This window comes from Somniosus microcephalus, chromosome 18, assembly GCF_052327205.1.
Source record: "Somniosus microcephalus isolate GS21.2 chromosome 18, FLI_Smic_1.0, whole genome shotgun sequence".
Lineage (NCBI taxonomy): Eukaryota > Metazoa > Chordata > Chondrichthyes > Squaliformes > Somniosidae > Somniosus > Somniosus microcephalus.
This window is the reverse complement of record NC_141004.1, coordinates 18,828,679-18,856,132: the sequence shown is the minus strand read 5'-3', so window position 1 is coordinate 18,856,132 and position 27,454 is coordinate 18,828,679. Positions and strand designations below refer to the sequence as shown.

Below are 27,454 nucleotides of genomic sequence, written 5' to 3'. Positions count from 1 at the left end.
AGGAAAGGTTCTCTAGCTTTGGTGGAACCTCTTCCAGGGAGTCAAAAATGGATGTCACCTGTTCACCAATCAGCCTCATCCAATTAATCGATAGCTCTAACAACCTTTTCTGAAGGTGAGGTGGGAATCCTGATATTTGTAACCAGACAAACCTGCCAAGAATTATTCCCTCAGCACCGTATCAAAACATCTGTAGCTAGCTTGACGTGCAATTTTGCTATCATTAGTCTAAAGTCTGAGTTAAGAACATAAGAAATAGGAGCAGGAGTAGGCCATTCGGCCCTTCAAGCCGGCTCCGCCATTCAATAGGATCGTGGCTGATCTTCTACCTCAACTCCACCTTCCTGCACTATCCCTATCTCTCTTGATTCCCTTAGTATCCAAAAACCTATCGACCTCTGTCTTGAATATACTCAACGATTGAGCCTCCACATCCCTTGGGGTGGAGAATTCCAAAGATTCACAACCCTTTTAGTGAAGAAATTTCCCCTCATCTCAATCCTAAATGGCCGACCCCTTATTCTGAGACTGTGACCCATGGTTCTATTATCATCCAGGATTGGTCAACAACCTAGATGCTGTCGTCACATATTTGACACTAATGACTGAAGGGCGCTCAGATCCAAGGGCGTCAGAAGATGCTGGCAGTGGGCCTTGCACCTTGGTACCCTCTCAGATCAGAGGATCTGAAGAGAACAGGTAGCAAGGCAAGGGAGGGTGGAAAGGTATTACCTTTCTCTTGCCTCCCAACAGATCTTTGTGCCCAGAGGCATTGGGCGTGCTGCTGTTCTCCAATGGCAGATTACTTCCCATATTACGTGAAAAAGACAACAGGGCTAATTTGTCGAGTCTGCACCTGAGTTTCTGATCGGTGCTGTTGCTGGGCAAGAGTCCACACCAACTCTTAAATAACAACCCCTCTTCAACCTTTGTCTTATGAATGCAGTTTACATAATTTGATGAATGAAAGGTAAAACTAAAAGCCATATACTCAGACCAAGTGTTTGTAAAGTTTTAATGTCATTGTGGAGGAAAATAAAAGCACAATAATTGAAACACATAATAAAGTGGTCGCACACAGATGATAAAATAACAGGTACTGTATCTGGGGTTAACAATCCTTCACCTTCTGCAAAGTTAGATTAAAAAAATTGTGAATTAGTCTGCCATTAGTACCTCAGTAAATACATCAGGTAAGTTGTATATGGATTCCTAATTTAGCCATCACCCTTTGAAAGTCAGTAACTGTTATATAAAACATTTCTAAATGTATTCCTTTGAATTCATGTACAGTTTGGTTCAAGATTGATAAAACAAATAGGATTTCAAACTTCCATTTGCACAATTGCAGCCTTTAGTTTTGTTTATGTATCTGGGGACAAATATTAATTACTTAAAAACAGTTTATAACACAATTCATTATCTCTCATAGCATAAAACGTGACTCTATAACATTTCATGTCAACCTCCTGTTTATCCATTGCGTTAAAGTGAACAGATTCAATGAAGGAGACTATTTGTCAGCCTTAGGATTCCTTCATAATAAATTATGAGCATTCAGTTCATTCTTGGCCTCTGGTTGATTGTGTATTTGACACGATATATGTTTCTTTTTCACAATAGTCACGCGTAAGATTTGATGTAATATAGGTTAACCGTATAGCTCATTAATTATTGATCAGCTGGGCAAAGGATTGTTGACAACATGGACTTAAGACTTTAATATAAATTGAAAGAAGAACCATTCTACTTGACTCTACTTAGCAGTGATTTAATTAGTCATTTACATAGACGCCAATTGGCTGTGGGCTCTCAAATATTGGCACATGCCATAGGTGCCAATTGGCGATCTCATGTCATCACATTGGCAGCCTCATCAATTGCTGTTTGGATTAAACATTAACCTTATTTAAAAAGGTAATTCTGAAGTGATTCATCCTTACACATTGTAACTTTAAATCTCCATAGATGTGTGTGGACGGTGTTTGATGTTGAATTGTGGAGAAATTAATTTTTGAACCTAAATAAATTAAGAAAGTTTGACTTTGGTACATTTAGGTGGAGTTCGTGCCTTAAAACCAATCTAGAAGACATCCTTTAACACAAAAATTCACGTGCAAATTTGATTTCTGACTCTGCCATTCAGCTTATTAGCTCTACATAGAATTTACATCACAGAAACAGGCCATTCCGCCTAACCGTTCTATGCCGGTGTTTATGCTTCACTTGAGACTCCTCCCAATCTATTTACTTCATCTCACCCCATCAACATATCCTTCTATTCCTTTCTCCCTCATGCACTTATCTAGCTTCCCCTTAAAGTCATCCACGCCATTCGCCTCAACCACTCCTTGTGGTAGCGAGTGCTACATTCTCACCACTCTCTAAGTAATGGTCCAGTCTAGCCAAAAATTGATGCATAAATAATCAAGATTTCCTCTCACAGATGCCTGTCACGATCAAAATTAATCCGTCTTTTCCTCTACAAGTGTGAATTTACAGCACAAACTGAGCAAAAATTTACAGGACGAATAAGCATTAAAAGTTTTGAAATAAAGTTTTGCAGAACGGAAATGGCCGGGCTGTGGCAAAGACATGGAAACGGAGCATTCTCAGGGTGTTGCAAGAGTGTTTGTTTTACATTAAGAAACATCATCAGTGCTACATCATCACTCTGCATGAACGGGGTTTCAGCCGCAGTTGCAGGAAATGGAGAAGCCCTGAGGAAATTCATCCCATTATCCTTTCTTTTAATAGTTGGTGAGATTCCCAGCTGCAGTAATCAAAAGTAATGTTAACACCAATCATTCCCAATTGCAGTAATCAAGAGTAATGTTAACACCAATCATTCCCAATTGCAGTAATCAAGAGTAATGTTATCACCAATCATTCCCAATTGCAGTAATTAAGAGTAATGTTAACACCAATCATTCCCAATTGCAGTAATTAAGAGTAATGTTAACACCAATCATTCCCAATTGCAGTAATCAAGCGTAGTGTTAACACCAATCATTCCCAATTGCAGTAATTAAGAGTAATGTTATCACCAATCATTCCCAATTGCAGTAATCAAGAGTAATGTTATCACCACTCCTAGTTACTCAATTTTATGACTGGCACCAATGGTAAAAGTGTTACCCAACCAATGTTCCCGTTATGCTGCACGGCTGCCCAGCTCTCTGGAGCTCCCTTGCAGCTGGCACACCAGCTCTTAAATAAAAGAAAACGTGCATGCGCGGGATTCTGAATGGGCCACTCAGCCCGTTAAAGGGGCCGCACACCCAAAAGAAACTTTAAAGGCAACAACTTCCCTCTTTGTTTATGAACAGCTGTGCATACAGATGAGATTCATGGCCCATTTACAATGGAGCGAGGGGCTGCGCCCTTTGATTATCCAGCACTGACTGCGCACAAGTTCGCCATTGCTCCATCGTGTTAAATAACGCCCTGTACCCAGGGCACCTTCAGTATGGAACGTAACCTGGAGAACAGGACTCCAATCGTAGTGTGCTGTCAGCGTTAAATAAAAACAGGCACGCTAACAGCAAGTGCAATGACTGCAAGCGAAAAAGCATTATAGGGAACTATACCGTTTAAACAGTTGTGATTCTCTATGAATCACTGCAGAAACAATTATTGTCACTTCACACTAAATTGTTAATATTTCAAAGATCAATTAAATATTATTTTGCCTACACATAGTGAATATTCAGGAAGAAATTATGGTTGTGCATGTTGTCCCGTGTTGTTCTGGTGCTGTATGTGCCTGAATGGCACAGCCATAGCACACGTACAGGGCCATAAGAACACAGGACTGCCTGTCAATGTCTGTGCTTCACCCATCCATCCATCCTTTTCTAACGTAACAAGGTGCTTTTTTATTTTTCTGCTGGCTCCCAGTTTTGAAAAATGGCTGGCACTTTGCCAGAGAGTGAGGGTGACTGCCCGGGTAAGCAGGCTGCCAGTGATGCTGGCTGAGATGTCACAGGTTATTGGCACAGGACAACAGGAGGAGGCCATCCAGCCCCTCGAGCCTCTTCCCCCATTCAATTAGATCATGGCTGATTTGTATCCTAACTCCATCTACCCGCCTTGGTTCCGTAACTGTTAATACCCTTGGCTAACAAAAAATCTATCAATTTCAGTTTTGAAATTTTCAATTGATCCCCAGCCTCAACAGCTTTTTGGGGGGTAGAGAGATCCAGATTCCCACTACCCTTTGCGTAAAGAAGTGATTCCTGACAACACCCCTGAACGGCCTAGCTCTAATTATAAGGTTATGCTCCCTTGCTTTGGACTCCACCACCAGAGGAAATCGTTTCTCCCTATCTACCCTATCAGGTTCAAAGGGCACCTGAGGGCAAAGGTTGTGAGGATCCATGCTGCTGGCAAATATTGGAAAGATGTGGGCACGCTGCCTGTGATTTTTCCGATATGCACCAGCTGGACGCGAGGTGCGAAATTATACTCATACTCTTAACGGAATAATTTACAATTTACAGGGATATCATTCTTCAGAAAATGGGTTGGAAGTAGCTTGCAGAAGTCATGTGGTAAGAAAATTACTTTTTGAATACAATTGTAGAATACTCTGTTGGTTCTGTAGCAAGAGGTTCGGTAACTGAAGGCTTGATTGCCTCTTGACTGTTGGAAGGTTTCACGTTATCGTAAGTAGGGTTGTCCTCCTGAGGGCGCTCACTGGGCTGAATTGTCACAGTGGCATAAGTAACTCCTTCTTCAAACTCTTTGGACAACTGAAGACAAAGAGTACAAGGATGTGGTTGATGGTAATGAAGCGATGAGTCAATTCATCATTTAAATACAAAAATGAAAATTTAGATAATATTATTTTATTTTAGAAAAAAACACTTTAAGGTACTTGACATAAGAAAACTACTAGGCACTTGGTCTAAACGTTAAACAAAGCTTTAATCAACTGTTTTACAACATGGAGATCTAGTTGTGTCCTTCACTAGTTCCTGTTAAAGAATGTCCTGAGCAAGCTGGGCCCGTGCCCGAGTAGTTATACTCTCCCTGGACAGCGCCACCCGCAGGCCGCTCAGTATTATTTCATAAGTCTTTCTTTCATGAATGACTGATTCATGTCAGTACTATCAGTAAATAGGGAGTCAAATCGCTATCAAACGCTGCTACTTGAGTTAATCAACAACTTTGTTTTTGGAATGAATTTGAACCATTCCAGCACCACTGTTGATCTCATGGGATTACTGACAAGTATACTATTGGCAGAGCCTCCTTCACAGTTTGATGCATAAAAATGCCTCAGTAATTGACCTGGTTGCATATATTACATGGCCAAGTGTCTTAGCTTCAAAGCTGGACTCCAACCGGTGAAAGCCTAGGCCCCAAAATTCTGATTGGGCCTTGGGTGCTTCTGCAAAAGATGGAGACCAGTAAAATGGGGAGGAACCTCACAGCTGAAAATGTTCCTAACGGGGAGGGGAGGAAGAGGGCGAGTCTTCCACTAACACTCCCCCACCCCCCCCCGCCTCACCCCCGCCACCTCCACCCCCTCCACGTCAAGGGGGCATGTTGGGGGGGAGCTCAAATGCTACCCTGATAATACCGTCTATTATATCCTCGGGCGGACTCGGCAGAAGTTTTACCAGCTGTGAGCTGGTGAGACTCCTGCTGAGGCCCTGGGGAAAGGCCTGAGAACTCAAGCAGCCTAAGGCAATCGATTACTTTAAGTGGCCCAGTGCTCCCTTGGGTTACAATTTTCAAACGTGGGTTGCCCACCTTGATTTTATAGTGGATGCCATGCCCGGGATTTGGGAAGGGGTCTGGGCCTTTCTCCGTCATACGAACAGGAGTTGGCCATTTAGCTCTTTGAGCCTGTTCCGCCATTCAATGAGATCATGGCTGATCTGTCACCTAACTCCAAATAGCCGCCTTTGGTCCATATCACTTAATACCTTTGGTTAATAAAAATCTATCAATCTCAGATTTAAAATTAACAATTGATCTAGCATCAAATGCCGTTTGCAAAAGAGAGTTCCAAACTTATACCACCCTTTGTGTGAAGTGTTTCCTAACTTCACTCCTGAAAAGCCTGGCTCTAATTTTTAGGCTACGTCCCCTCGTCCTAGAATCCCCAACCAGCAGAACTAATTTCTCTCCATCTAACCTCTCAGCTCCCTTTAATATCTTGAGAACAGCACGCTCTGCCTCACTGGGGGGGATGTGGGATGTGGGATGTGGGGGGGGAATATTGGAATTTGGCCCTCCCCCCAGTTTTTCTAACCTCTCTTCCACATGCGCAATGAATATTGGAAGCCAGGCAGAAGAAGAAACCAGGCAGATAAGAGGTTCCAAGCTGAAATGTATAGGGATAACAACAGCAACTTATATTTATATAGTGCCTTTAACGTAGTAAAATGTCCCAACAGGAGTGTTATAAGACAAAAATTTGACACTGAGCCACATAAGGAGAAATTAGAACAGGCTTGGTCAAAGAGGTAGGTTTTAAGTAGCGTCTTAAAGGAGGAAGGAGATGTAGAGAGGCGGAGAGGTTTAGGGAGGGTCTCGGCAGCCGAAGGCACGGCCACCAATGGTGGAGTGATTAAAAGTGGGGATGCTCAAAATGTTAAAAATAATAGGATAGATCTGATTAGGTTAAAAAGAAAGAAATTAAAGTTAAACATTGAACAAGGAATGGGAGAAAGAGAAAATAATGAGACCGGAGAGAGCAGAATTAAAATATCTTTTTTGTATTTAATTGAAATCACTTTTTAATTTTAATTAAGCTTGACATCTGTGTGGCAGGAACAAAGCAAAAAGGGAATACTTACAGCAGAACTTTAATTAAAATAATTTGGTACTTCTAATTAAAATTCTGCTGCAAGTATTCCCTTTTGCGCTGTTCCCCGCTCACAGATATCAAGGTTAGTACGTCTAATATTCCCCAACAAAGCACATAAAATTATGACATTTTCACAGGAGCTTTGAAATGACGCTGCAGAATAATAGGTACGAACATTTGTTTGAAGCTCCTTTCCTCGCTCTTTCAAACAGGTTGACACCTCCACTAAAATGGCAGAGGATGCTCCCCTTCTCCTAACCTGCCCTGAATCCCGTTCACCCATCACCCCTTTGCTCGCTGACCTACATTGGCTCGAGGTCTGGCAACGTCTCAAATTTTAATATTTTCACCCTGGTTTTCCAATCCCTCCTTAACCTTGCTCCTCCCCATCTCTGTAACCTCCTCCAGCTCTATAAACCTCCGAGATCTCTGCGCTCCTCCAATTCTGGCCTCTTGCGTATCCCCGATTTTCATCGCTCCACCATTGGCGGCCGTGCCTTCAGCTGCCTGGGCCCTAAGCTCTGGAATTCCCTCCCTAAACCTTTCGCCTCTCTACAGCTCTCTTTTCCTTTAAAAGGTTCCTTAAAACTTTGACCTGTCCTAATATGTCCTTATGTGGCTCGGTGTCAAATTTTGTTTTATAAAACTCCTGTGAAGCGACTTGGGACATTTTACTATGTTAAAGGCGCTATATAAATGCAAGTTGTTGTTGTTGAGAGAGGAATTTCTGATGAATGCACAAAGCGTGTGTATCTATTATCCTAACACATCACTTCACAGGCTGGTAGATTTTGCAGGCACTGAACCACCCAGTATTGTCAAGAGGTTGCAGCCTTACCACAGAGTTCGACTTTGGAATAGAATTTTCTATTGTTGATTCTTTCTCTCTGTTATCTAGAAAATAGAAACGTGAAGGTAATGAATAAAGTCATGCAAAGCAGCAGGAAGATTCAAAATGTAACTCTTTCTCAGTTGTATTAAATGCCGTTTTTAAAATTTATTGCACTTTTTAATATTCCCAATTCAATACTGGGGTAAATTAGAGTACAGTATTAAGGTAATTTTGGGGAAAAGAAACTGGACTATACTTCACGAGTAGCCGACAACTTCAGCCATTGTGTAACAGTTAAAACCTCGCCTCCCAACAATTCATTGCATAAGAAAACATTAACGTCAAACATGGGTTTGCATTAGTTACTTATTGTACGGTAAAATGCTTCTAGTCTGTGTCAGGCAGTTGTATTAAATCTCATGATATATTGTTTCACTGCTCAATCACCTTTCATTAACTGCTAATTGGATCCTACGATTAAAAAAAAAATTGTTTATGGGATGTGGGCGTCGCTGGCAAGGCCAGCATTTATTGCCCATCCCTAATTGCCCTTGAGAAGCTGGTGATGAGCCGCCTTCTTGAACTGCTGCAGTCCGTGTGGTGAAGGTACTCCCACAGTGCTGTTAGGGAGGGAGCTCCAGGATTTTGACCCAGCGACGATGAAGGAACGGCGATATACTTCCAAGTCAGGATGGTGTGTGACTTGGAGGGGAACTTGGAGGTGGTGGTGTTCCCATGCGCCTGCTGCCCTTGTCCTTCTAGGTGGAAGAGGTCGCGGGTTTGGGAGGGGCTGCCGAAGAAGCCTTGGCGAGTTGCTGCAGTGCATCTTGTAGATGGTACACAAATTGTTTTCATATTTAGCTATTAGTAGGATTGTTGCTAACTGTGTTTTCTTACGCATTAAATATTTGGGGCTAGAAATTCAGTAGGCTTTGCGCCCAGTTTTCGCCCAAAGAGGGCTTTTGCGCCACTTGCTGAGCTTTCGCCGATATTCAGTGCTGCGGTAATGGCGGCGTTAGCCAGTAGCGCTGCGCCGCCACCGATGACGTCATCGGTGTGCGCAGTGCCCCGCTACCGCCCTGACCGCCATATTTAGTTGCGGCCGCTTCTTCCGCAGCGGCCGCAAACAGCGATCAGAAAATGGGGCCGTCCTGTAGCCTTAGTGGGGCGCTTTAAGGTGGAGGTGCGGCCGGCCGCTTTTTCAGCGGCCGCCTGCCCGCACCTCCTTCCCCGGCCTCCTCCGGCCCCCCCCGCCGCGGCATTGCCGGCTGCTTTCCGCGAACCCGGCACTTCTCCGTGGTGCCGGGCTCATTCGCCGGCACTATCCAGCGGCGATCTCCCTGTTGCAGGCACCTCTCCCTTAAGAGAAGGAGGAGGCCTGCAGTACCGCAGCCTGCCGCTCCGCAGCGGGTGGCGCAGCGGCGCCTAGAGCGCTGAAATTCAGTTTCAGCGCCCCAAGCGGGGGCGGGCACACCCTGGAATAGCGCCCGGTTACGACTTGGGGCGCAAAAACTGAATATCTGATGGGCGCAACTGGCTCCGCGCTCAGCGCTAACTTTTGGGCGCACGCCAGCTGGCGGGCCCAAAGTGAATTTCTAGGCCTTGATCTCTTGTGGTATTTCTCTTGGGCAAAAAAGTGAAAAAAAAGTTCCTTGTCTTCCTGCAAAAACTGACTGATAGCTCCTAAAAATGTGACATGGCCCCAAAAAAGCTGACAGACATAAATATAGACCTTATGACCCACAAACTCATCATAACTCAAGCTGCAGGTATACCCAACATTCCCTCACCTTTATTACAGGAGAATAAACCCAACCTACTCTCAGCTCCTTCCAGGCAATGCTGACTTATGGCAAGGCTGCCATGGAATGAAAAGCAGCTGTACCCTTTCTCACAATGTGGAAAACTGCCCAGCTATGTCCTCCAACAACACTCAAAAAGCTTGACACCATCCAGGACAAAGCAGCCCGCTTGATTGGCACCCCATCCACCACCTTAAACATTCACTCCCTCCACCACCGGCGTACCATGACTGCAGTGTGTACCATCTACAAGATGCACTGCAGCAACTCGCCAAGGCTTCTTCGGCAGCATCTCCCAAACCCGCGACCTCTTTCACCTAGAAGGACAAGGGCAGCAGGCGCATGGGAACACCACCACCTCCAAGTTCCCCTCCAAGTCACACACCATCCTAACCTGGAAATATATCGGCCGTTCCTTCATCATCGCTGGGTCAAAATCCTGGAACTCCCTCCCTAACAGCACTGTGGGAGCACCTTCACCACACGGACTGCAGAGGTTCAAGAAGGCGGCTCACCACCACCTTCTCAAGGGCAACTAGGGATGGGCAATAAATGCTGGCCTTGCCAGTGACGCCCACATCCCATAAACGAATTTAAAAAAATCACCTCGTGCAAGAACGCCTTCATATCGGTAGCCATAAAACAGGGAGTCATCTGTGGGGCTGATCTGTCACTTATCTGCAGACTTATTGGGTTTCCTATCCCCTCGTTTATGCCTGTCATGTTTTAACCCTCTCCCTCTTTCATCTTGGCAAATGCTACCAATGGATTAAGATGCCTTTTTTTTTAAGCCTTTCCAATGGTTGTAAAAATTGTTAGTCTCACTCTACTGTCACTTGCCTTTAATTGCCTGCACCCCTTTAAATTCCACCCTGCACCCGCCCAAATCTTCACTTGGCACTGTGAATCATTCTGACCCGCAAAAATCGAGTGCAAGCCACAGATTACCATTCTGGTCAGATTTGTACTATTTGCAGTGGGGAAAGAGTTAAACTGACATCGCTGGCAGTTTCACTGAATGGTGTAATAAAGTCCATACTTTGCAGAAGTATGCTTTTTTCTAAGTTGCTGAATTGGCAGTGGAGATAACATAGCCGGACATGGAACCATAAGAGGCCTAAGAGGATGTAAGTTCTGTTCTGGCAGGAAAGTAAAACAATGAAAGAGGACTAGAGAGGCAGGAGAGGAGGACAATGAACCAGAAGTACAATGTTGGCGAGACCCCATCTGGCATAAACAGAGGTCATAGGTGCAACAACAGCTTGAGAGATAACGGACATATACTTTTCCGGTAATAAAGGCAGTACTTTAATGTAACGCGGCATAGGCAACCAATCAGTGAAGATGCATGTGGGCCGGGATCCAATCGGGTGGCAGGAATGAATTGTGCATGAGATGGCCATGTGTATTGTAATGTATAAGAGTGCAGTGTTTGCTGTGGCAATTTGGAAAGGTCTGGCTAAGACAGAGCAGACTGTCTCCCCACCGGGGCAATAAAGACAACTTGACTATCGATCTCAAACCTTGTGTTGAGTGTTGGTTTAAAATACTCCACAACACTATTGAGCAAACTTATATAAATGATATGGAAATTAGCCCCATTAACTGGTCATTCGTTTCATTTGCTGTTTGCAGGGCCTTGCTGTGTTTTCATTGGCTGTCCTATTTGCCTACTTAACAACAATGGTGACACTTCAAGAGTAATTCATTGAATGTAAACTATCTCGGCGTGTCCCGAGGAAGCTGTAGAAAGGGAATCCTCTTTTCATTTTCTATATGCTTTTGGAGTTGAGGAATATCTGCCTAATCTAATTATTCTCTTAAGCTAAAGCACAGAACACTAATACTTAACGGCCCCAATAAATATGCAATTTGCAAGCGATTCCACATGAGATTATCTATCAGGTAATTAGATAATGGCAGTTTTAGTTACAAAGGAATCATTTAGTATTTGATAACTCATTCATTCATGTTGCTCTCAATATTTGTTCGAGAAATTATAATTGTTTCGCTTCTTTATCCAGTACTAAACTGGAGCATGGTCTTGACTCTCCGCACACAAGTGATAGAGAAAATACAGACAAGTAGTCCTTTTAATTAAGAAATAAAATCACCTTTGTGTTGCTAACGTGACTCCCAAGCATTTTAAAATCATCAGCGAGAAACAATACACGTTGCTCTGTACCACATACAAATTGCCGGAATGTTACTGGCAATCCTGTCACCATTATATTGTGCTGAATAGACAGTGCAACAGAGTCTCTATTCTTCCAAAGAAATAAAGGAAGTACCGTCACTTTTGGCTGACTGCTTTGCTGAGATTAGTGCCAGATTGGAATGAAAATATGAGGAGATTTCTGTGCTGACAAGACGTACGTACTGCTGAAATGCAGATATAAGTAGAACCTCCACAGCAAGTCAGGGCATGATCCGTTAAAGGTTGTTCCCTTGGTTTTCGTTTAGTTCCTTCGAAAGATGCATTTACTTTGCTGCACGAAAATTGGTTGCGTTTCTGAACTCACCGTTGTTTTTGTGCTTTCTTATTTTTTTGATGACTAGGATCACAAGTCCGAGAAGCATCATCGTCAAAATTCCAAAGATTAGTCCGAGTATTATAAAAAGCCTTGTGAAAAACAGAGAGAAATTCTATGAGTATAGGATTACATTACATAGGATTACATTACATTGAATATGCAGCCCAGAAACAGGCCATTTGGCCCAACCAGTCCATGCCGGCGTTTATGCTCCACTCGAGCCTCCTCCAGTCTTACCTTGTTTAACTCTACCAGCATAACCCTCTGTTCCCTTCTCCCTCATGTGCTTGTCTAGCCGCCCCTTAAATGCATCTATACTATTCGCCTCAACCACTCCCTGTGGTAGCGAGTTCCACATTCTCACCACTCTCTGGGTAAAGAAGTTTCTTCTGAATTCCCTATTGGATTTCTTGGTGACTATCTTATATTGAGGCCTCTAGTTATGCTCTTCCCCACAAGTGGAAACATTCTCCCTGTATCCACTCTATCAAAACCTTTCATAATATTAGGTCACCCCTCAGCCTTCTTTTTTCAAGAGAAAAGAGACCCAGCCTGTTCATCCTTTCCTGATAGGTGTACCCTCGCATTTCTGGTATCATCCTTGGAAATCTTCTCTGCACCCTCTCCAGTGCCTCTATATCCTTTTTATAATATGGCGACCAGAACTGTATGCAGTACTCCAAGTGTGGTCTAACCATAGGGACAGGCACAATCAGCTATCTATGGACCAGGACAGGTAAACCTGCACAGTAAAGCAACATTTTACAATATCTGCAATATCTCCCAGATGATATCACAGGGTAATGGAGAGGACCATTATCCAATGTCACTGGATTAATGGTCCAACTATGATAGTTTAATGATGTTCTGATGAAAAGTCAGCCACCTGAAACATTAACCCTGTTTCTCGCTCCACAGATGCTGCCTGACCTGCTGAGTGTTTCTGTTTTTATTTTATGATTGTTTAATCCTTAGGCAATTCCAGTCTCCCAGGGCTGATCATTTTTAAAGTTTTCAGCTCACACACTGTGGTGCTGAAACGAATGCCCTCATTACAGTAATGCTACGATTAACTTTGTTACTGTAACATTAACCCTATAAACCCGAAATAATACAATGAATTGCGCATCCCAGATTTCTTTCGTTCCAGCATTGGCGGCCGTGCCTTCAGCTGTCGAGGCCCTAAGTTCTGGAATTCCCTCCCTAAACCTCTCCGCCTCTCTCCTCCTTTAAGTCGCTTCTTAAAACTTATCTCTTTGACCAAGCTTTTAGTAGCCTGTCCTAATATCTCTTTAAAATGACAACAACAGAAAATGCTGGAAACATTCAGCAGGTCAGGCAGCATCCGTGGAGAGAGAAACGGAATTAACGTTTCAGGTCTGTGGCCCTTCAGGGACCTTCACAGACCTGAAACGTTAATTCTGTTTCTCTCTCCACGGATGCTGCCTGACCTGCTGAGTGTTTCCAGCATTTTCTGTTGTTATTTCAGATTTCCATCATCCACAGTATTTTGTTATTCTAATATCTCTTTATGTGGCTCAGTGTCAATGTTTGTCTGATAACGACTCCAGTGAAGCGACTTGGGATGTTTTACTACATTAAAGGCGCTATATAAATGCAAGTTGTTGTTGTTTTGTTATGAATGTCAAATCATAAAGCATTTACTACTGCTTGTCCAGTTGTCCCTTTCCCCCTCCAAGTCTTTCTTCTCTTTTCTCTTTGTCTCCTATTTTTAACACTCTAACTACGTCGCCTTTGTTTGTAACACACCATGGAATAAAATTCCTGCAGGGGCTGTCCCCAATCTCCCAGAAAAACTTTGGGAGATGATCAGAGGAAACCCTGGAGAAAACAGCGCAACCCTCTTTTAAAAATAAATTGATTTTTTTTTCAAATATACCTACCTTTCTGAGCCTCTAGGTCATACCATTCACTAGACACAAACCCGAGCTACTCCATCATGCAAATGGGCTTAACTCAACTAAGATTTGGAAAATATTGCCTAACAAATACTGCATAACATGCTGTTCCACCATTGTCACAAGCCAAAGAGAAGATCTAAACTTCCCAAAGATCTCAACCACTGGGGGTTTTTCTTGTCTGTTGTAGACCAATTGATAAGGATTTATTGCCATGATTAGTCAACAACTCCATTATCGTTGTACAGGTTGAGCGTCCCGAATCCGGCAATCTCGGGACCGAGGCCGAGCCGGTTTTTGGGTTTTTCCGGACTCGGAACATGTTTCTGATGTCTGAAGTCCGGAAACGCCCAAGCCCAGGTTGCGATATTTCCGGACTTCGGACATCAGAAACACGTTCCGAGTTCGGAAATGCCTAGGCCCAGGTTCCGGTTTTTGGTAAGCCTCTCTCAGGGTGTCCGGATTCCGGAACATTTTACGGATTCCGGACCCCTGCCACCAATTGTCCCGGAGTCCTGTTCCCCGGATTTGGGACGCTCAACCTGTAATATGCGACTATCAGGATGGTATAAAGAAAGAAAGACTTGCATTTCTATAGCGCCTTTCATGACCGCCAGAAGTCCCAAAATGCTTTACAGCCAATGAAGTACTTTTTGGAGTGTAGTCACTGTTGTAATGTTGGAAACACGGCGGCCAATTTGTACACAGCAAGCTCCCACAAACAGCAACGTGATAATGACCAGATAATCTGTTTTTTTAGTGATGCTGATTGAGGGATAAATATCGGCCAGGACACCGGGGAGAACTCCCCCTGCTCTCCTTTAAAACAGTGCCATGGGATCTTTTACGTCCGCCTGAGAGGACAGACGGGGCCTCGGTTTAAAGTCTCATCTGAAATACAGCACCTCCGACAGTGCAGCGCTCCCTCAGCACTGCACTGGAGTGTCAGCCTGGATTTCTGTGCTCGAGTCTCTGGAGTGGGTCTATGAACCCACAACCTTCTGACTCAGAAGTGAGGGCGCTACCAACTGAGCCACGGTAGAAAGCGAAGTCGATGGATCTTGGTCATTCTTTTTGTCTAGCAACTCCTATGCTCCTAAATTCAGCCCGAGGCCAGAGGCTAATCCTTTATATCACTGGCAAACCATGAAAACTGAGTGTGCATTGACTGCACAGTCTTCATCAGACTCTGATATTGCTCTATAACTTAGACCTTAAGTATCAAGCAAGCCCTTATATTGACAGTTTTTCGAGCATCCATAAAACAATTAAGAGTATTAAGTCCTATTACTTAATCACGTAACCGTTGTGTAAACAGAACACCTGCGAATCCCAGTCTGGCGTGCTCTTGGTTACTCCCGAGTTATGCAGCGGAAAGCACTCAACTGCATGAATGTCATATCACACCGAGACCCAAATGAAATCAACACATACCTATTAAATTACAAAATTGTCTTACTGTTAAGTAGAGTTATGGCAAATATTACAAGTGGTTTTGGTCAAGGATTTTTCGTTATTGCAGTTCGAGGATGTGGTTGACGTGTGAAATACGGAATTACAGGTGCAGTGTGGAAACTACATTTCCCTAAAGCTTGTAATTAAACTTGTATCTCAAATAAGGTAACAATTCCGCCGTTAAAAATTGCAGTCTTGTCATTTTAAGTTCTTTTTCTGGTTTCAATGGCTGTAGTCTCAGAAATGCATAATAGGTGAAATCACACTGCCGATCACTCCTATCTCTCAGGGTTTCTGCTAGTTATGGGGGTAATTTTATGAATTCTTGCTCCTGGCTTTGCCCATCAGGAGCGCATATTGAAAATTTGGGTTGGCACTGCCCACCATTCCCCGACCAATCACTTTAATGGACAGAATTTGGGCCTGAATTACTGATACGCGCTTCTGGTCACTCACTAGGACCGCAGACTTGTAAAGTTACCACTGCTGAGTTAGAATTAGTTAGGTGAAGGCTGGAGTTCAGGAGCATAAATACATGAACTGTGTCTCTACATTAATGCATGAACAGCGTTTCCCACATTACAACAATGACTACACTTCAAAAAAGTACATCATTGGCCATAAAGCCCTTTGGGACATCCGGTGGTCGTGAAAGGCGCCGTATAAACAAAGTGATTATCTGCACGAACATTTTTGTGGCCTTCTGCGCATGTGCACGGTATACCAGAGCCGCGCATGCGCATCTGACCCCGCCCCCGTATGCGCGCTATTTAACAAGGCCGTGCATGCGAGGTATCCAACAGTTACGGCCTGCAGTGGAGCGCGGGCCATGATTTCTTGAAGCTCTATGGGAGAGAGAGAGAGAGAGGGAATCGGAGGGGGAGAGGAGGTCAGGAACTTGAGTGGGGGGTGGGAGAAGGTTTTGACCCGCGAGGGTGAGCCCTGTTCTATGTGAGCTCTGTTCTGTCTGGAGTAGGCAGTCAGAATGGCTCGAATTACACTTTGTAAAGTAACTGATTACGTAGGCAGGGAGGATCTAATTACACATTCCAGAGAAACTGCTAGGTGTGTCCTGTCTTCCTAGGGGACCAATCAGAAATCAGGTCTTGTCATCCAAGGTGACCAATGCAAATAGATTTTAACCCTGAAAAGTGTGAGGTGATGCATTTGGGGAGGACTAACAAGGCAATGGAATACACAATGAATGGTAGGACCCTAGGAAGGACAGAGGATCAGAGGGACCTTGGTGTGTATGTACATAGATCCCTGAAGGCAGCAGGATAGGCAGATAAGGTGGTTAAAAAGGCATATGGGATATTTGCCTTCATTAGCCGAGGCATAGAATACAAGAGCAGGGAGGTTATGATGGAGCTGTACAAAACGCTAGTTAGACCACAGCTGGAATACTGTGTGCAGTTCTGGTCGCCACACTACAGGAAGGATGTGATTGCATTGGAGAGGGTGCAGAGGAGATTCACCAGGATGTTACCTGGGCTGGAGCGCTTCAGCTATTAAGAGAGACTGGACAGGCTGGGGTTATTTTCCTTAGAGCAGAGAAGGCTGAGGGGGGACCTGATTGAGATGTACAAAATTATATGGGGCATAGATAGGGTAGATAGAATGGAACTTTTCCCCTTAGTAGAGGGGGCATAGTTTCAAGATAAGGGGCAGGAGGTTTAGAGTGGATTTGAGGAAAAACTTTTTCATCCAGAGGGTGGTTGGAATCTGGAACTCACTGCCTGAAAGGATGGTAGAGGCAGGAACCCTCACAACATTCAAGATGCATTTAGATGAGCACTTGAAACGCCATAGCATACAAGGCTACGGACCAAGTGCTGGAAAATGGGATTAGAATAGACAGGGCTTGATGGCCGATGCGGACACGATGGGCCGAAGGGCCTCTTTCTGTGCTGTATAACTCTATGACGCTAATCAGAACTTTGGTGTTGCGAATAGGCACACGTCCCTATATGCAAGTCTTTCTTTTTTCTTTCTCACTGAGTCGATCTCCACTGGAAAACTGAAATATCTTTAAAATAATTGCGAAAGGGACACTAATTTCCCATCCTAGTTATCTTTACCATCCACCTGTACATAAGAGAAAGACTGATGGCTAAAACAATTTGACTTCAATGGATTGGCACATACATAATTATACTAGCACCTGCATTAAACTCTAAACCAAAAGAAAGCAATCTTGCATATTTAAAAAAAATGTATTCACGGGATGTGGGTGTCGCTGGCAAGGCCAGCATTTATTGCCCATCCCTAATTGCCCTTGAGAAGGTAGTGGTGAGCTGCCTTCTTGACAACTGAGTGGCTTTCTAGGCCATTTCAGAGGCCAGTTACGAGTCAGTCAGCCACATTGTTGTGGTCTGGAGTCACATATAGGCCAGACCGGGTAAGGGCAGCAGATTTCCTTCCCTAAAGGACATTAGTGAACCAGATGGGTTTTTACAACAATCCCCTGTTAGTTTCATGGTCACCCTTACTGATACTAGCTTTTTATACCAGATTTATTTAATTAACTGAATTTAAATTCCCCAGCTGACATGGTGGGATTTGAACTCGCGTCTCTGGATCATTAGTCCAGGTCTCTGGATTACTAGTCTAGTAACATAACCACTGTTCTACTGTACCCGTACAGTAGCATTATTACTGTACGCAAGCTAACATGGTTGTACAGGAAGGTGAGGTTGTATGTTAGAAAAGTGCCTTTTGTTTGCTGGAAGCTGTGTTTGAATCCAACTCAAACTGATGGGTTGAAGATCTCTTCTCCTCGCCTGCTCTAAAGGTTTGGGTTTGAGTGGTCTCAGCCCAGTCCACAGAGGGCAAAGGTCAATGTCACCAAAACACCCATAATTCAGCACCAGTGGACAATTCATTGGCAGTGAGGTCACAGGGGTTGCTGTGACAATGGAATTGGAGCAGTCGGTGGTTGTCTTCTGAGTCTAAGGGGGCGAATTTCCTCAGCGCCGTTACTTCACCAGGAACCTCATTCACGCGCGAATCTGGGAATTTCCCGCTGAGCCTCCACCGAAGTTACACCGGCGGAACGGGAGAAGCCCCCAGGAAATTCACCCCCCCCACCCCTAGTTTCAAGCACAATGTTAAGTCGGTGCTGGTGCCGAAAATGAAAGTCACTCTACAGCACCCACATTCCTCACTTTGGGCAGTTACCTGAACTCCGCCAGACGAACAATAGCACAATTTCTCATATGGCAGTAGGACATTTCACATTATTATACTTGTGCAGATATAAAACAAACACTGAGAATACTGCAGTTCAAATACATTTGACGTTTACCTTAGTCTTTCCTTGTCCGAAGGAAGTAACTTTTGACCTGTTAAAAATGTATAAAAATATTTGATTATTTACTATCCTCGTGTTATGGATTCACTCTAAACTGTCAGTATGCTTTTGCAGTGACAATTGATAAAAGATTGAAATTCTGATTAGATAGAATCGTCAAAAAGCAACAGATGGTTTTGCAATATTGCCCTGGCTCATCCTTAACAGAATTATAATTTTAACTCTCTACTGAGAAATTGGGAGATTGGAGGTTTTGAAAAATCTATAATAAAGCCTGTATCAAATCATATAAACTTGTTATCGAACAAAAAATATATAGTTGAATGATTTACACACTAATAAACATATATTTGTGTCCTACCTTCAAAAACTTTAAGTTCTGTTGGACTTAAGTAGTCCAGGAGGTGATGTCTTTCTATTCCACACCAGTACCACCCCTTATCGTTTGTTGTTAATTGCTCCATATGTACCGTAAGTTGGCCTTTTACGTTGTCGGCTGTAATTTTTATTCTGCCATCATGGCTTTTCATCTCAGGGCCTTGGGTTTGTACTAACACGATGCAGGCTATCCTGTTGTAGCCTCTGCACCAGTATTTTTGATGATTGCCGTAATATGTGTCAAACTTGCAAGTGATAATGGCTGATTTTCCCGCTGTTGCACTTATTACTTTTGGTCCACTTATTGCAGCAGCATGCGTAACTGTAAGTGTGAAAATATAACACATTTTAAAGTACAATAGTTGAACGCTCGTGCTATTGCACTCAGAGAAACATAAAAGAAATTGATGCTCCCTTGTAACTGTCTCTCTAACGCCATTAACTGTGCCACTCATTTTTTTCTGTGACCTCCTCTGTCTCTTTGTTTGCCTTCCACTCTTTCATTCTCTCTATATGGCTGCCTCATTGTCCTCTCTGTACCTCTCTGTTTTGCCTGACTGTTCTTTATTCACTCGTTCTGACTCACTTGGCCACAATGACTCCCCTCTCACTTCTGCATTTCCCTCTGTGTCTACATGCACATCACCAATTTACAGAGTTTTGTTCCTTTTACATTTTTAAGGACACAGACACACAGCAAGAAACAAAAATGTACTGGGTCGGCGAAGGGGATTTGGGTCAGGCAGCAGAGGCTAGGCAAGGGTGGGGAGAGGCCCTCTGGACGATTCCAAAATACACACGGATTTCAAAGAAACTGGGGGGGATAGGTGCCTGGTTGGAATGTATGGGGGTAGATGCTGGCCAGGGAGAGCACAGTGGATCTGAAATGTACCCTGGACTGATTGAAGTTGTAACGGGTCTGGAGTTGCGGATGTGCGCGATGTTGGTTCATGCAAGAACTGCAACACACATGGGCGAGAGAGAAACAAGGGGGACATTAACTTGGGGAGAAGCAAGAGGTTAGATGATAGAGCAGGGAATCCATGGGTTTCAAGAATGGGGCAAGGCCTAAGGTAAAGTGGGGAGAGAGTGGAGCTTGACCCGAGGACTAAAGGTGGAAGGAACATGAGAGCGAAAGCTATTGCATTTGAGAGCTAGAGGAATGCTGCAAGGGAGTTGGGCGCAGTTAGGTACGTGATAGTCTAGCAGTGCGAGTGCTAAGAGGGCGCATAGGTTTGATGAGAACAGCATTGATCCTGCTGTTTCTCTGGTTTAATTTGAGAAGCACTGGAACCAGCAAATCTAATGGTCCCAAAGTAGAGTGAGGCTGTCTAACTTAGGCTCCAAATCTTCAGTGCCACTCTACTGCACGTTTGACTTACGGTGTGGGGTAGTGAGAGGGGACCTAGTAGCAGGCCTAAAGTCCACAGCCATGTGGAAGAGTAGGACTGACGCCATTGTACTACGACGATGGGAATGGAACCGACATACTGGAAGCAGGCCTCGGTGGGAGAGAGGGAGTGGAGTCAGACCTAGAATGCTTGGGTTGGCTCTGGGAGGGAAGAGACCCAGAGCTGGGGCTGTTGGAGTGGGCCTGGGAAGGAAGGGGAGAGAGAATAAGTGGTGCATTTATAGCAGTCTTGGTTGGGAGCTGCACCTGGAACACTTGGCTTGACCTAGGGACTCGAACATAGTTTAAATTACAGGAATTAGATGTGGTGTATTTGCAGAACAGCTTGTTCCTACTTATTCATACTCAGATTTCCTCTTATTGGATTCGGGAAACAAGAGGTGAAGGTGGTTGTGTAGATAATTAAAACACGTATCCATGTCCGAGTCAGATCTCCTCAGCCAGTTGCTGTTGCTGTTCTAGGAGCTGATGCAACACGCTGCAATAATGGCTGGTGAATTTAGTCGTCACAGGCCAATGTGAGCTACAAGAAAGCGCAGTGTGAGGTGTTTGCATCTGAAACTCGCTACATCCTGTGTTATCTTTATAATGCACACTGGTGAAGTCTGTGTGGTGGTTTTGGTTTGTTTTTTTCCTGTGGTGACGTTCTGCTCTATTGACCTTTATCTTGGTTTCTCAATAATTAAAAAAATATATACTGTAGTTAGTCCATAGAAAGACCACTTCACCTTTCCTGCATAGCAACAATTATTTATTCATTATCTTTTGAATCTATTTTCAAGTTATCCGTCTTTCGGATGAGATATTAAACCGAGGCCCCGTCTGCTCTCTCGGGTGGATGTAAAAGATCCCAAGGCACTATTTCGAAGAAGAGCAGGGGGGCGTTCTCCCCGGTGTCCTGGGGCCAATATTTACCCCTCAATCCACAGAACAAAAAAACAGATGATCTGGTCATTACCACATTGCTGTTTGTGGGAGCTTGCTGTTCACAAATTGGCTGCCGCGTTTCCCACATTACAATAGTGACTACACTCCAAAAGTACTTTATTGGCTGTAAAGTGCTTTGAGATGTCCAGTGGTCGTGAAAGGCGCTATATAAATGCAAGTCTTTCTTTGTTTCTTTGTTTGTTTCTTTCTTTCTTTCATTCGAAGCCTCAATGTTGTGGCCACTTGAAGTAGTCCCAACTCTATTTAAAGTGGTTCTACACTACAATGTCCTGGGTCTTTGAGTACAGTAGAAATGATCCCACTTACATTTAGGTGGAATTAAGAGCACCAGGAAGAATGAAGGAAGAATCTGTGTGCCCGCCATCCTTTAAAGGCTGCAATCCCAGCTGGTTTGTTTGGGTGGGCAGAGCAAAATGGCAGCCAGAGACATCCGGTGGGGGTGTCCTTTTACATAAGCCAGCATTCCATTTCTGGAGGAGCCCTTGGACAAGCACTTCCTGATGAACACCACCTCATTTATATAACAGGACTGCCGCTGAATATAAAATGGGCATAAATATCCGTCATCTTCTCTGTGAGGAGTATAGCCGGCTCGCGCGGTGAATGCTGATTCGCTGAATTTCTTTCAAGCGGGAGCTGGACCTGTTTCTGGCTGGGGCGGAGATCACCTTGTACAAGAGGTAGGCACCCGGTAACGTTAATCTGGGCCAGAGTGGTCTCCTGGACTAGTTTTGATCGCCTAAGGGGGTCAGAAAGGAATTTCCCGTATTTTGTATACCCTAATCGGCCTGTTCTTTTAAAATCTGTTTTTATGCTTCTCCCGGGAGATTACATGGCTCCGGGTGAGGGAATGTCTGTACTCTGATGCATGAGGCAGCACAACCAATGTTCACGGTAAACCGCGCGGCTGTCTGGTGGTCCCGTGCAGACCGCTTAGCAGCTTTTCCATGGGAGATACTACACATACGTGAACATTTGGATGGGGCATGCAGCCCATTAGAGGAACCGCACACCAAAAAAAAATCATGACTCTATGTGCCAGGCTGCATGGACAAGTAGGCCTCTTCCTGTTCCTCATTTTTTGCATGTATCTGATTTATGACAGTACCTTTTGGTTAAGCGTGTGTGAACAAATTTTACATGAGAACTAATGCAAGCAATATTTCTGTTACTTAACCTAACATTAAATCACTTTGCGAATCTGAGATAAAACATTTCAAACTGGCTGAAAAACAGTGTTGACCAAATGTATTAAGTTGCTACTTGTATCCTCTACTTTAATTTGAAATTAGTGTGGTTTCTGGCTTTCAACAGAAAAGGATCTTTGCTCATTAAAGGATGTTTCTTAAAGAGTACGGAAGACTTTGGAGAGCAATAACTCAGCGAGCTTCATGCTGTACCACCTTTAAACCTTGTTCTGTGTGTGTGTGCGCATTTTGCTTCCTGCTTTAATAGGTTTAAGTTAAAACGGTGTGGTAAACATGGGTAAAGCAGCACAACTTTAAAGATGTAGAGGAAAAAATTTGCCTGGGCCCAGTACGCGAGCTGTCAAGGCCTGTTGTGTCTCCACAGGCAGCTTGCTTATTTGAACTGCACGAAGGTATGTCCGGGATTGGGGTGGGTGGAGGGGGAGGGGTCCAGCGGCAACGGCTCCGCCAAGCTCCACAGAGAGGGTTATTAAAGTAAAAAATAAAAAATAAAAAATACTTACCTTTCAGTGATGGCTGCTGAAGAATCCTGAGTGGGGCCAGGCCCGACGCCCAAACAAAGGCCCAATCCAAGTTTGGGCCGGCTGCTTTTCATGCTCCCTTTGGGCGCAGGGCGTTGATTCCCCAAAATTGGGCTTCCTCGCGCCTATTTTAGGGGCAAAAAACGGGCGCGAACGAGGTCCAACTAATTGCTAAGAGCCAAGGTCACCCAAATTGGCAATCTTGAGTCGCTTTGCAAGTTGGGAAACTATACCCAGTTTGAAACATTTCAAATTTGTTTTGGCCAGTACCTTTATTAAATACGCAGAAGAACAAAATGCTTTTATCCTGAGCAACATACCAAGGGCTGAAAATTGAGTAGCGCCCCAATTGAGGCGCCAACTTCGCTGGGACGCTAAAATTAGCACCCCGGAAAAATTAGCACCCCCGCGCCAGAAATTGAGTGGTTGCGCCCCAAGAGGGCAGCGGGGCGCTACTGGAAGCGCCACACGCTACGGCACGTCGCGCTGCGGTATTGCAGGCCTTCCTCCCCTTCTTAAAGGGGAGGGGCCTTGTGCAGTACGACCTGGTGCCGGGCTCTTGGAGTGCAGCTGCCACTCCGCGGGGCGGGGGGGGTGGTGTTCAGGAGGCCGGGGACGGGAGCGCAGGCAGGTGCTGGCAGGCGGCCAGCAACAAAAATGGCCGCCCCGCACCTCGCCTTTAAATTGCGTCTCCCCGGCCACAGGTACGCCCCCCTGACCCTGTCGGACATAGCGTCCGGCGGTAAATCAGGGGGCGCTCCCGAAGATCGCGGCCGGGGCGTGCGCACACCAATGACGTCATCGCCAGCGGTGCAGCGCTAATGGTTAGCATCACCACTAACCTCCCGCTGAATTTGGCAGGAGGCATGGGCAGTGCCGCGCCCGGGCGCTAGTTGGTTTGCGCCCCACTTAGCGCCCTCTTAAGGCGCTAACAGGTGGCACAACCAACTGAATTTTTTCCCCCATTTTCTTTACCAGAACAATGGGTCACAGGCAAAAGGGTGGCATCTATACTGGAACAACCCCAATAAAGAAGGACGTGTGAAATTATTTTAACATTTGTGTGTTATCTTCTATTTTTCCAGGCCTAGTATTGTTGGGAGGGTCTAGCAAAGGCAAAGCATTATCTGTGATGGACATTTCCCATTTTAGTTAAAACTGGATAGATCCAGGAAGATTTTAGAATGCTAGGAATATTGATAGACCGACTTAAAGCCATCACTGACCGATCACCAAACCCATCTGCTTCTGTTTGGGGCTCTTTATATCATCTATTCACAATCAAACCTACCGACCATTCTGCCTCACCAATCGCTGCTTTATAAAAATCATAGTAGTTATGTTAATTAGGAGATGACAGTATTGCAGGAAATATCATCCATTGTTATTTGTCTCTAAAACTATCTAGATAGCATTTGAAACACTACAAATATATTTAGATTTGCATCTGATTATTTAAGGAAACAGCAATTGTTTTACAAAATAATGAGCTCTGTCCTTAAAATTCAACATGTGTCCGGGGAGTAGTACTGTCCTGACCTTGGAGATAAGAGAGGTGTTTTGAGCTGTTTCATTCGACAAACATTCAGAAGAGCCCAAATGAAATAGGCATAAAGAAGGCTGGAATGGAGCCAAAATGAGGTCCTCTCATTGCTAATGGCACTGAGTATTTCCCGAAGGTACAAAATATAAACACATTTGGCTCATTACCAACAATAGTGAAAATATTTCATTACTTTAAAAACACAGTTAAATAAGTCAATCAGGACCATCGACAAAAAGGCAGATTCTTGCAACTAATCTGTTGCAAGATTCTTGCTTTTTAACACGCAAGGGGTTGAAAATTCCCTTTTGTTCAACGTGAGCATTAAAGCTGTGTTGCTCACTTCATACACTTTGAAGTTCATACGAATCAGCAAAGACGGGAATTTCTCTCCGTGGCAGATTTTGTCACCACACTGCACAGGCAAGCTTATTCAGTAATCGGAAGCTAAAATCTCACTGGGGTTAACAGTGATTAAAAATGGTCCCAAGATTATTTAACAAAAAATGTTTACTTTCTATTCCTGCTTTGGTATTGGTGGCAGTTACAAGAAACGCAGCGTTTGAGAGATTTCAAATGGTGATTATATAATGCCTATTGTTTTCGCCCATTATTCTCCCTTGCATTGCATATACATGGAGGTCATTAAAACCTCTAACTCGAAATTAGTTGTTTCTCAACCAACTTATTAACTAAAATTTGAACTGATAAGTTGAACAAGTCAGTACATATAAACTGCACAAATTATACTATGTATAATGTAAAGCCTCATCATTACAAATTCAGAATGAGCAGAACAATAATCTGCCTGATCAGAGAATTCACCTCATCCAGGTTTGAACTCCGAGCTTCACACCAATCAAGACTAAAGAAAATGGTCATTCAAGCAGGAGCTTTGAGTGGTTGAGTTAGTTAAAATGAGGTTCCATTGTATTATTTGTAGTGTTTAAATTAGGAGACATATATTTAATTTTTCTCTCAAGACAATCAATGCTGATCTTGAAAAAGTATCGCGTTTTGAAAAGCTGTTAGAAGATATTTCTTAGCGCCTGACCAAAGGTCACGAGGTTTCCCAACAGATCCCATTTCTGGTCAGCCTGATGCAACTACACGTTTCTATTACTTCCAAAAATCCAAAGAAGACCAATATTTTCTTACCTGATAGGAAAATGATGGACAGGAGAAGAGTAAAACCCATTTTTTAAAAAACCTTTTCAACTCCACTTTTCCACACACAGATCTTGACTTCAGTGGCTCTGCTTCTGCACTGAAGTATCTAACCTTTCATTTCCTTCCCTTTAACACTTGTGAGATCGTGACCACTACTATTTCTGAAAATAGAAAGGACAGCTTTCTGTTGTGACACCCTCAGACCTTACAGCATGTCTGGTTTGAATAAATAAGTACCAAGGCATTCATGGTACAACTCTCTGGTGCTATATAAAAGCCTAATTGTTTTCTTTCTTCGCCTTGTTTGAAGAATTGGATCAACTGTTTAATTGTTAGTGACAAAATGACTGCTGCAAGTAGAGTTAAAATCTTATAGCTTTTGCAATCTCTATTAAATCGTTTAAATTCTGTACAGTGTATTCAATAAGATGTGCTTTGTGATTCATTTAATTTGCTTTCTGCCATTTGTATTCTTGGGATTGTTTGTCCAAATTGCACAACTTCAATGCTCTGAAAGTCTTGATAGGGGTTTCCAGAAATTAAAGTACACTTGATAAATAATTAACCCCTAGACTTATCCATTGTCAATCGGCAGAAGTTGTGTTTGTTTTTTTAAAAATTGCAATTAAAGTTTTACAAATATAGCCTTTATGTGATATATAAGGATTAACAAGGAAAACAAGAGTGAATTTAACATTGAACCAACTCGCCAAGGGCTGCTTCGGCAGCATCTCCCAAACCCGTGACCTCCACCACCTAGAAGGACAAGGGCGGCAGGTGTATGGGAACGCCACCACCTCCAAGTTCCCCTCCAAGTCACACACCTTCCTGTTTTGGACATACATCATCGTTCCTTCATTATCACTGGGTCAAAATCCTGGAACTCCCCAAATAACAGCACTGCGGAAGCAGCTTCACCACACGGACTGCAGCGGTTCAAAAAAAGATTCACCACCATCCTCCCAAGGGTAACTAGGCATGGGCAATAAATGCCAGCCTTGCCAGCAACGGCCACATTCCAAGAATGAACAAAGCAAAGATTACTCTCAGTGCAGATGTTATTTCCTTATCACTTCTTAGCTCTTGTGGCAATGTGCTTCTCAGATCCATTTTTAAAACAACAAAATAGGACCTGTGATAAAAATGAAGGGACAGCTGTTGAAGCAGGTGGCCTTTCACCTCTGGAATATAAGTTCAAATCCAGCCCGGATGATGGAAGGGAAGCCTCCTCTGTTGGCATAGGGCTAGATATTCCGTTGCGCACCGTTTGGGGCGATAACTTTTGAAATCTGAGAAAATTATCAGCAGATAATCCTTTTTGATCCCGGGAACTTCAGCTTTAGTGCTCCAAGAGGGAAGAGGAGGTAAATCAAGCACTAACCACTTCTCTTTGGGCGCTAAAGTGTGTGAGGGGTCGGGAGTGGCAGAGCGCTGAAGAACGTGCAGTGCAGTGTTACCGGCATCAGAGGCTGCTTCCCTCGCTTAAAGGGAAGGGCCAATGATGGTTTGAAACATGCTTCTTCTTAGTTCTGTGGGGCCCGGGGACCTGCGCGACTTCCATTACAGCCCCAATCACTCTCAGAGAGTGGAGGGCTTA

At 44.0% G+C, this 27,454-nt stretch overlaps 1 protein-coding gene across 1 annotated transcript; it reads right to left on the bottom strand.

Annotated features, from left to right (window-relative positions):
- Positions 1–998: 998 nt before the first annotated feature.
- LOC147105073 (CMRF35-like molecule 1) lies at positions 999–26,075 on the bottom strand. The gene is made up of 6 exons (XM_086011135.1): positions 25,846–26,075; positions 19,040–19,378; positions 18,673–18,709; positions 11,980–12,080; positions 7,662–7,717; positions 999–4,754 (listed from the first exon to the last, which is right to left on the bottom strand). The coding sequence occupies exons 1-6, from the start codon at positions 25,883–25,885 to the stop codon at positions 4,563–4,565; spliced, it is 765 nt and encodes a 254-aa protein (XP_085867261.1). The 5' UTR covers positions 25,886–26,075; the 3' UTR covers positions 999–4,562.
- Between the last annotated feature and the right edge of the window lie 1,379 nt (positions 26,076–27,454).